The sequence below is a fragment of the Myxine glutinosa genome, chromosome 9 (genome assembly GCF_964187855.1).
Source record: "Myxine glutinosa chromosome 9, kmMyxGlut1.1, whole genome shotgun sequence".
NCBI lineage: Eukaryota > Metazoa > Chordata > Myxini > Myxiniformes > Myxinidae > Myxine > Myxine glutinosa.
In genome coordinates this window covers 50,559,366-50,570,662 of record NC_136269.1, presented here as the reverse complement: position 1 = coordinate 50,570,662, position 11,297 = coordinate 50,559,366, and the positions used below count along the sequence as shown (strand labels likewise).

General features: G+C 44.7%; 1 protein-coding gene across 1 annotated transcript in view; it reads left to right on the top strand.

Moving 5' to 3' along the window:
- Positions 1-406: 406 nt before the first annotated feature.
- GALR1 (galanin receptor 1) overlaps positions 407-11,297 on the top strand; it is a 22,420-nt gene continuing 11,529 nt past the window's right edge. The window contains exons 1-2 of the mRNA XM_068129707.2: positions 407-1,069; positions 1,300-1,365. Of these exons, the coding sequence (XP_067985808.2) occupies positions 407-1,069; positions 1,300-1,365 (729 nt within the window). The remainder of the gene's footprint in view (positions 1,070-1,299; positions 1,366-11,297) is intronic.

Here is an 11,297-nt window from a genome sequence, read left to right as displayed (position 1 = left end):
TATATATATATATATATATATATATATATATATATATATATATATATATATACACACACACATACGTATATGTATGATGTGAATGTACAACCACCTTAAGTCACTGCTGGTATGATGAAACGAAACCAATAAGCGATCTTTGACCAAAATGACTTGTTGATATTAAAACCGTGCATCCGCCGTCGCCCCTCGGTGAATGGTGGGTGCAGCAGGGGAGGATCTCGTAGGCAATTGTATTCAGTGCTAGGGGCGGCACGGGTGTCGTGTCCCAGGATATAAACCACGTTGAGTCGCAGAGCTGCGAGATGGTATCAACATAGTGAAGTATAAGGAAACAAAACCACGAGGTGATTCTGAGATATCATCCCATTTAGTCCCCAATCAAACGGTCACAGAACGACGAGTGATGGATGACAAGGACCTGCTCCCCATGAACTGGAGCCACCTGGCCCTGGCTTGCACCCAGGAGGTCGATGGGACCGTGATCACAGTTAGCGCCCTTTTTGGCCTCATATTCCTCCTCGGCGTTTGTGGTAACTCGCTAGTGCTGGCGGTGCTGTTACAACAAAAACCGCAGCGACCCTACCGCAGCACCACCAACACCTTCATCCTTAACCTGAGCCTCGCCGACCTTCTGTTCCTTTTTCTCTGCGTTCCCTTCCAAGCGACAATCTACAGCCTTCCGAGTTGGATCTTCGGCGCTTTTCTTTGCAAGTGCGTGCACTACCTATTCACGGTGTGCATGCTCGTTAGCATATTCACGCTCGTGACCATGTCCGTGGAGCGCTACATCGCAGTGGTTCTCTCGCATCGCTCCGTGCTGCTGCGCACCCCTCGGAACGCGCGGGTCGCCGTGCTCGTTACGTGGTTGCTGTCCATGGTTACGGCCGCTCCGCTGGCGTGCTATCAGAACCTCGTGAGTGGAAAACCCTACGGACAACCCAATTGTTCTTTCTGCTGGGAGATTTGGCCCCTGTGGGAGCCTTCGCCACGCCGCGCGTACAAGACGTGCGTCTTCATCCTCGGATACTTGTTGCCTCTGATGATCATCTGCTGCTGCTACACCTGCGTGAGGCACCGCATAACCCAGACCCTAGCACTAGACCCCACACCGTTCCCCCGGTACCCAAACCCCATGCCTCCCGACCCAAGCTCGCTTTGTGTGGAGGATGACGTTGTACGTAACTTCAACGAATGTATTGCAAAGTCAATATAAGAATAATAGTGCTGCGAAGCAATTGCTATCAAGTTGCTATTAATCTTTCTCTTGTGATCTCTCACGTGGTTTGCTTTGTTCAGGTGCTGTCTCATCTCTACCGAAAAGTGCGTAATACGTCCAGGAAATCTGAACGAACTCGAAGAAAGGTAGGGCGAAGACCTCCTGACCCCAAGCAACAACCCCACAAACCCTCTACTAGCTTATTCGCTGCCATGCTTACTTAGTCATAAAAAAGTCTTATTTCTCCACTACTTCCTCCATTTAGTGAAACTGCCAAAATCAAGACTCTCTGCTCACCTTCACTCCTTCAGTCCTCTTTTCTCCCGCCTCTGGAACAAACTCCCTCACTCTCTTCAATCCCACTCCTCCCTCCAGGTCTTTAAAACGGCTGTTCACCACCATCTCTTATCCTCCCCCATCCAAAACCTTGATCTTTACTACCCCCATTAATTCAACCCAGATCCACTTTTTGGAAATTCCAACTTTTTTCCTGGAAATCCTAGCAGTGTCCATGTGTTTTATACCTCTCCCACCCACCCCCCCCCCCCCCCCCCCCACCCAACAAGCCCTCTCCCTCCCACAGATCTCCCGATGTCCCTGCTCTCCAACTTGTTCTCACACTCCCTTTATCATGTTTTATGTCAGTTTGTCTTTTTGTGATCAATGTTCACAAAGATCAACTCTTACACGAGCCTCGATCTTGTAAACAAAAATAATATGAATACGCATTGCGTAGAGTGAGAGCTTCGTCGACAATGGTCAGTCGATCGAGTACGCAGCCCTCGCAAACATCTGTAGGCCTAGGCCTAGCTAGGCTAGGTTGTTTGATCTTGGGCTTAGAATTAAAATTAAAATTGATTTTATTGAATGGATAGATTGGGATAGAATGCAGGACTAACCTACTGGAGGCTATATAGTCAAGACTTCTAGTCGACTGGACCAGGTACGTAGGTCCGACTGGCAGGTACGTACTGGAATCGGTGTACCTGGCTTAAATTAAGTCGGTGTAGCTGGCGGAAAACTGAAGTCGGTGTAGCTGGTGGAAAAAAAGAAGTCGGTGTAGCTGGCATAAATGATGAGCGGTTTTGAATTCAAAATCCGTTCTGTGCAGTACTGTATTGTAATTTATTGATTTTAATCACCAGGTGAAAATAATTTTAATCAACAGGTGAAAATAATTTATCGGTCGCGCCAGACAAAAGCAAGATCACGTGAGCAAGATGGCGGATCATGGAAGGGACAAGATGGCGGATCATGGAAGGGACAAGATGACGGATCATGGAAGGGACATTTCAAATGACAACATGAAATTTTGTTCGCAAGGGAATGCGGAAAAATTTGAAAAAAAAAAATTCTGAAATTTGAAATGAAAATGAAATTTTGAATGGATTTACATATAGTGTACCTGCAATTGGCATAGAGGTTCGCTTACAAACCTCTCTAAAAGAAAATAAATTCTACTGTATAACAAACATTAAAACATATGTAGATTTTTACATCAAGGGCTCAGCCTTTTCGGTTCTTTTTGTTGTAAAACAAAATCTTATATCAGTATTGTAATTATGTTTTACTAAGAGGAGGATTGGGTATTATTGATTAGCAGTGTTTCATGCACTAAATGGCTTTTTTGTCTTTCAATCCTGACAAATCTCACACACTCACTATCTCACTCTTTTAGCCCTTTCACGAGCCTCGATCCTGTATACAAAGAAAAAAAATTATACATAAATAAATCTCTCCCCGATAGAACGGTCTGACAACCCCCTATCCTCCGTCACATCTACTTTCTTAATAATGAAGTTTAATCATTCAAACTCCTGGGTCTCACTGTCAGCCATGATCTCTCTTGCACAAAAAACACATTTCAAAGTTGGCTCCCAAAGCCAGCCGCTGACTGGGCTTCCTTCGTCGTACAAAATCCTTCCTTGGCACACCTGAGCTTCTATCCACCTACAAAGCTTTTATCCACGGCTTTATGGAGTACTGCTCACCTCTCTGTGTTGGCTCCCCTACCTCACATCTTGCTCAGCTTGACGTCATCGAAATCAAGACCTTCAGGATTATTGGAATCTCCCACAATGAATCTGAATCTATGGGCCTATCATTTCACCATCACAGACAGGTCGGTGGGCTGTCTGTCTGTCTGTCTGTGTTGTACCTCCTCCTTTCTGGCCTTGCACCCTCTGCTCTTTCATTGCTTTGTCCCATCCAATCCTCCCCACATTTCTGCACAGCACACATGGTCCACCATCAACCTCCTTCTGGTGAAACTACCTAAATCCAGGATCACTGCTTACCCCCACTCATTCATTCTTCTTCTTTTTTCCCACCTGCGTAACCAACTTCCACATTCTCTTCAATCTCATTCTTTCTCTCCAGGTCTTAAAAACAGCTCTGTTCACCACCATCTCAGATCGTCCCCAATCCAAAACCATGATCTTTACCACGATCCTCATCAACCCACCCCCAAGTCCTCCTCCTTCCAAATTTCCAGTTTTCCCTCCTGAGAGTTTCCTTCTGTATCCATCTTGTCCACCCTATGCATCCTCTCCTGCCCTCCTCCCCCCCGCACCCCCTCCAGCGTTTCTCCCCACATGCATTGTTTATCCAAGTCTGCCTCCACCTTGGCCTTCAACTCTGCTGTTGGTGTTCCCCCCTCTGTCTGATGTTCCTTTTGTCCTGTTGCGTCTCGGTCTGGTCAGTGTGCTAGCTACTAGCTTTTCTATGAGCATAGACTATTTATGCAAAAACCCTCAGAGGCACCAGTGCTGCATTGTGAAGAGGTTTATGTGTGAAAGCGTGACGTGGTAGAGCAGGGCACAGAGTTCAACAACCATCCGGGACAACCATCTGAGGTGATGCACACGTTCAATGTTGACAATATCTCGTTGGCGGCTTGGGGACCATGCTTGGACGCAGTATTCACATTGGGGTCGGATGAAGGCAAGGATAAGCACACAATTGTGTAAGATGTGCAAAATCATGTTTATTGATAAATAACATCTTCCGGACTTTTTGCACTTTTGTGTGATATCACATTATCACAATGAGCCGAAGAGTTCTAGGAGGAGTCAAATCGACCCTCAGTTCATGAACTTGGGCCGCAGCTTGAATGAAAAGGGTATTCTTAGACGAATCATCTATGGATAAAATCGCTCCATCAGCCCTGCCTAAGTGCAGGTGTTGGCATTTCGGAATGCTAAGATGTAGTTCCCAGAGCGCAGCCCATACAGATGGAGTCGATGTCTCTTTGCATAGTCAGGGCCTCCCCCGTGTCACAGACAAGTTTCACATCATCAGCAAAGAGCAGGCATTGGCTGGCAAGGTGGCAGGTCAATCATGTGGATTATGAATAGGAGGGGATCAATGATAGAGCCATGCAGGAGCCCTGTCGGGGAGGACAATATCAACATGGACCCTAAACTGCCTGGAGGTTAGGAATGCAGCCAGCCACTCCTTGACACTTTCGGCTAGTACGTTTCTTGAGGAGAATGCGGTGATTGACGGAGTCAAAGGCTTTGCTTATGTCTCGAAAGCAAAAGTTGACAGAGGCCCCTCGTCTGGCACACAGGTTACTTCCTCCACAGTGGTCAGGAGGTTGGTGAGGCGGGATCTCCCTTTGATAAAGCCGTGCTGAGCATTACAGTAAAGGGAGTAGTTTGTCAGGTATCCGGTGATAGCCAACTTCACAAGTCTCTCCATGACCTTGCACATTGCACTTGTTAAGCTTATCTGGTGGGAATTTTTGACCATGTCCTTAGGTCCCTTCTTATGGATAAGTGCGATGACTGCATACCACCAGTCTCCAGGAACAGTTCCACTATTTATTGTTTCATTGAAAAGGTTAGCTAGGGGTCAGCCAGTATCTCAGTGAGCATCTTTAGTGCTGGGTGAATACCATCAGGTCCTGCAGACTTTGTGGCGTCGAGGCATGACATGACAACTGCTGACTCCACAGAATAAGTGACGTGGAAATCCAGCATCTGCTGCCCTTGTATCTTGAATCAAATGGCGGGTCTGTGAGCTGGAGATCATGCTGATACACATTTTCAAAGAATATTCAGAAGACATTGTCGATTCGGCGGGTGTCACTGTGATGCCAGATGACACAACAGGCATCGTGCCAGAGGGAGATGTTTGATCATACATGCACAGAATTTTTTTTTAATGATTATGTGGGAAAATTACCCACCCAGACCAGGAATCAACCCCAGTTCCTTTGGTGAACCATACCAGTGCTCTGCCATCTGAGCTATCTGGGCGACCCTGGCCAAGAATGAAATTTTCCCACACGTATAATTGCCACTCTTTTCCCGTCACTGCTTCCGGGGCACTCGCTGCCAACCATAGGAGCACCAACGGCCTGATCACGAGAGGGTCTTCCTCCAATGGGTGGGAAAAGCTGCTTGCTAACGGAACACACCACTGGTCTACCCAGAGTTGGACCCTTGCCACAGCCGTATTCTCTATACGAAAAAATAAGTAGATCTATACATTCAACGTGTTGGCCGTGCCATGCAGGAGACACCCACCGGTCCATGTAGGAGACACCCACATGTCGTAACTGCAGCATAGGTTGTGGAGGCGGTGTACGAAGTCATCTGGCACAGACAATAGTGTACTTGAAGGTACCAACTCATCAGGCAGTCGTAGCGGCTGGGCATAGACCATTTCTGCTGCTGTGCAATTGACATCCTCCTTGAGCGTAGAACGAAGTCCAGGGAGTATTATGGGGAGTTTGTGTGCCCAATTGGGGCCATCCAGACATGCCCGGAGTGCATCCTAAAGCTGGTGGTGAAAACGTTCGTCCATGCCATTTGCCTGTGGGTGGTAAACCTAACCTAAAGGTGAAAGCCTATAAAATTGCCTCCAGGACTGTCGACTATGCATTCGTGGGTCTTTTTTGTCTGGCATGATTTTGTTTTGTAATAATATCTGTGTGTATTGCTTTTTTTTTTTTTCAGGAAGGGGTGGGGGGAGGTTGTTTTTAAAATTTAACCCCTATAATGCTATCGTGGGTCTTTTATGGCCTCGGGCTATGTCTCTATAACTTTGTTATAAAAACGTTTTTACCCATTATCTTTCATATATGCTTTGAGTACAGGGTAATACATGTTCCTCTGTGTGTTTTGGGGGTTTTTTTTCAGGATGGAGAGCAATTTTTTTTTGGGGATTCTTACCCCCATCACATTGCCTGGCATGATTGTTTCACTGTAACTTTGTTATAAAAACGATTTTACACATTATCTTTCATATACACTTTGAAGGAAGGGTAATACATATTCCTCTATGTGTGTTTTGGGTTTTATTTCTTTCAGGAACGGGGGAATTTCCCCCCCCCCTCTCCCCCCACACGAATGCAGTTGTGGGTCTTTTTTGGACCGGTTTAGCATTTAGTTATTGTAAAAAAAAAAAAAAAAAAATGTAATTTTCTTTACTATTGTATTATTTTAGATGTATTATTTTAATTTTTATTATTATAATTGAATTATTGCATTCCCAGCCCCACCTCCTCGCCCCTTTATAAAGCAGTGCTGCATGCCTGCATGTGGTGTGTTCCGATGTACCTTCCACACCCTTTTACCCACAAGGCTCAAACTGGGCAGGAAGATTGTTTGCTCTCCCAGAATAGTTTTGCACTATTACCTGCCCCACTCATGAATGTGGGGCAGGTAATAGGGGGAGAAGGGGGGAGGGGGGGGCGGTTAAAAAAAAAAAAAGATTCATTCCAATGGCATGTACGAGTATTTACAAAAAAAAAACAACATAATTAATCCATTCACTTGTAAATTAGTGTATTACTCATTGGTAACCCCTGTATAATAGATCCATTCACTTGTAAATTAGTGTATTACTCATTGGTAACCCCTGTATAATAGATCCATTCACTTGTAAATTACTGTATTACTCATTGGGAACCCCTGCAGAATAGATCCATTCACTTGTACATTAGTGTATTACTCATTGGGAACCCCTGCAGAATAGATCCATTCACTTGTAAATTAGTGTATTACTCATTGGGAACCCCTGCAGAATAGATCCATTCACTTGTAAATTAGTGTACCCTAATTTACAAGTGAATTCTAAAGAATTCCTGAAATGGTGGCCGTGGTATAGAAATTGTGTGTGGAGTCAGGTGCACGATGCGTCGATGCAACCAATGGGCGGAATTAGCACGCATGCACACACAGTGGTTCCTTTTATAGCATAGATTAATAATGAACTATGTATGAAATATGTGTAAAGATTTGTTTCATTCCAGGCGATGTTAAAATGACCATCTCTAATTGAGCACAGCATGTACCTGTATGCACAAGATGCCCATAACCTTTCCCAAAGCATGTCGGCTCATGCAGCAATCCTGGACCGCTGCTTTAACCCTCGGATACAATTTCTCAAGATAACCCCTATAATGCAATAGGGGTATTTTATGGCCTCAGGCTATGTCTATATAACTTTGTTTTAAAAACGTTTTTACCAAAGATCTTTCATATATGCTTCAAAGAAAGGATAATACATACTCCTGTATGTGTGTGTTTTTTGTTTTTCTTTCAGTATCGGGAGAATTAATTACTTGCAAAATCGAAGATTTTTCAAGTATATTGGTCGGTTCCGTTTGTGGTTCTGTCTGTCTGTTTGTCTGTCTGTTTGTCTGTTTGTCACCGGCCTACAGGTCACAATTATAAACCGATCGTCACGAAACCTTGCCAAGTTATATAAGTCGTCCCAATTGAGAAGCCTATTGATTTTGAGGTCAAAGGTCAACTGGAGGTCAAATTTCTAAAATCGCCATTTTAAATCCGGTTGACTTGAAAATTGAATAGCATTTGTATATCAAGTCACTAAATTGGGAAATGAACTATTGTTGAGGTCAAAAGGTCAAAGGTCAACTTAAGGTCAAATTTTAAAAATCAACAATTTTCATCTAACAAGCCATCAATTCTCAACCGATTGACTTGAAAATTGAACAGCATTTGCATATCGAGTCATTAAATTGGGAAAGATACTATTTTTAGGACAAAACGTCAAAGGTCAACTCAAGGTCAACCTTCCAAAATCCGATTGACCCGAGCTTTGATTAAGATTGTCAATTTTAATCTTGATGAAATGGACAATTTGCTGTATCAATGGAATTTTTTTCTTGGGGAGGGGGGGGGGGCAAATTTTGCAAGTATCGTGCTCCATATGACGTCTTCTTGTTTATTAATTGCAGCATCAAAGATTTTTCAAGTATATTGGTAGGTTGCGTTTGTGGTTCTGTCTGTCTGTCTGTCTGTCTGTCTGTCTGTCTGTCTGTCTGTTTGTCTGTTTGTCACTGGCCTACAGGTCACAATTTTCAACCGATCTTCACAAAACATCACCAAATGGTAGAAATGGTCAAAAGCAAGAAGCCTATTGTTTTTGGGGTCAAAAGGTCTAAAGGTCAACATAGGCCAAAGGTCACCACCAACTTTGCTAAATTTCTAAAATCCTCAATTTTCATCCGATTTACTTGAAATTTGAAGAGGACTTGCATATCTGGTCACTCAATTCAACCACCAAGTCTTTTTGAGGTCAAATTAGGCCAAAAGGTCAACATAGGCCAAATTTCTTAAATCCTCAATTTTCATCCGATTGACTTGAAATTTGAAGAGAACTTGCATATCTGGTCACTGAATTCAACCACAAATTATGTTTTAGGTGAACATAGGCCAAAAGGTCAACATAGGCCAAATTTCTAAAATCCTCAATTTTCATCCAATTGACTTGAAATTTGAAGAGGACTTGCATATCTGGTCACTGAATTCAACCACAAATTATGTTTTAGGTGAACATAGGCCAAAAGGTCAACATAGGCCAAATTTCTAAAAGCCTCAATTTTCATCCAATTGACTTGAAATTTGAAGAGAACTTGCATATCTGGTCACTGAATTCAACCACAAATTATGTTTTAGGTGAACATAGGCCAAATTTCTAAAACCCTCAATTATCATCCAATTGACTTGAAATTTGAAGAAGACTTGCATATCTGGTCACTGAATTCAACCACAAATTATGTTGTTTTTTTTTTGTTTGTTTTTTGTTGTATACTGAATCGAGGCTCGTGAAAGAGCTAACATTTATTTCACAAACAAATCAAACAGACAAACAAAATATACAAAAAGAGGGAGCGGAAGACAAGATGGGGAGAGAAGGGGAAGCACACAACCACAACATTTGAGAGCAGGGAGAAGTGTGGGAGGGAGAGGGCTTGGGGGCAGGAGGCGTGGGAAGGGGGGGGGGGTGGGAGAAGTATAAAACACTTATTAGCGGGGGTAGAAAAGATCAAGGTTTTGGATGGGGGAGGATAAGAGATGGTGGTGAACAGCTGTTTTAAAGACCTGGAGGGTGGAGTGGGATTGAAGAGAGTGAGGGAGTTTGTTCCAGAGGCGAGAGAAAAGAGGAATGAAGGAGTGAAGGTGAGCAAAAAGTCTTGATTTTGGCAGTTTAACCATAAGAGGGTTGCAGGCAGATCTTGTGCGACCTGTAGGAATATTTGGGGGACAGAGCCCAGAGAGGGCTGGGGGGGCAAGGCCAGAGAGGAGTCGGTAGAAGACGGAAAGACCACCAACCTGCCTGCGGTGAGTGAGTGAAAGGCCCTTGGAGTTAGCTTCATCGCGGGAGATTCCAATGATTCTGAACGCTTTGGTTTCAACAGCGTGAAGACGGGCTAGGTGTGAGGCAGGAGCACCAGACCAGAGGGGAGAGCAGTATTCCATAGAGCTGCGGATGAAAGCCTTGTATGTGGTGAGGAGCTCAGGTGTGCCAAGGAAGGACTTCGCACGATGGAGGATGCCCAGTCGGCGACTGGCTTTGGAGGCCAGATTTGAAATGTGGTTTTCCCAGGAAAGATCATGGCAAATAGTGAGACCCAAAAGCTTGAGTGACAGAACTTCTTGGAGAGGATTATTCAGAAAGTGGATGGGAGGGTTTTCCAGTCGGTCTTTTCGGAGAGACCTTGTAAGAGTGTGAGATTTGTCAGGATTGAAAGACATGTTCCATTTGTTTGCCCAGTCTGTGATTTTGTCCAGGTCTGCAGAGAGTGAGGAGGCTGCAGACTGCCGATCTGAGGGATGAGGAATGGAGCGACAGAGAGTAGAGTCGTCAGCAAAGAGATAGAGAGGATTTTCAAGAGAGTCAGAGAGATCATTGATGAAGACCAGAAAAAGCACAGGGCCCAGAACACTACCTTGGGGAACTCCAGCCTGAACAGGAAGAGGAGATGAGAGAAACCCATTCAGGGCCACACGTTGACTACGACCAGAGAGGAAGTCCGCCAGCCATGCATGGAGATTTCCATGGATACCAAAGGAGGAGAGTTTGGTGAGCAGAGCAGGGTGCCAGACCGTATCGAAGGCACGTGAAATGTCAAGGGAGATGGCTCTAATTTCCTGTTTGGCGTTGAGGACCTCCATCCATTGTTGAGAAAGCAGAAGCAGCATGTCCAGAGTAGAGTGACCAGGTCTGAAACCAAATTGATGATCAGAGATCAAGCCATTGGAGAAGAGGAAAGATTTCATATCTGAAGCAATGATGGATTCCATGACTTTGCTGATAATTGGGAGAAGGCTGATTGGTCTGTAGTTGCTGGGATCTGTTTTTGCACCTTTTTTGTGCAAAGCGGTGATGTTGGCTGATTTCCAAGCAGATGGCAGATGACCTTGAGCAAAAGAGAGGGTGAAGAGAACAGAAAGAGGGAGTGAAGAGCGGAAGCACATGATTTTAGGACCCGTGGGCTGATGCCGTCAGGACCAGTTGCAGAATCAGAGTCGAGGGTTGACAGAAACTTTTCCACCTTGTCAGGAGGAAAGGACACAGAGTCCAGGAGCAGCTGGGTACGGTGGGTACAGAGAGGGATGGGTTTGGGACACAAGATTTAGAGGCAAACACAGAGTTGAGGCATTCAGCTTTTTCACGTGCGGAGTCAGCCGTGAAGCCGTTTGAGGTGAGGGAGGGGATGGAGGGAGAACAAACACCAGAAACAGATTTGACCAGACGCCACCAGGATTTGGAAGAGGGAGACAGAAAGAGGGAGACAGTTTTAGGTGAACATAGGCCA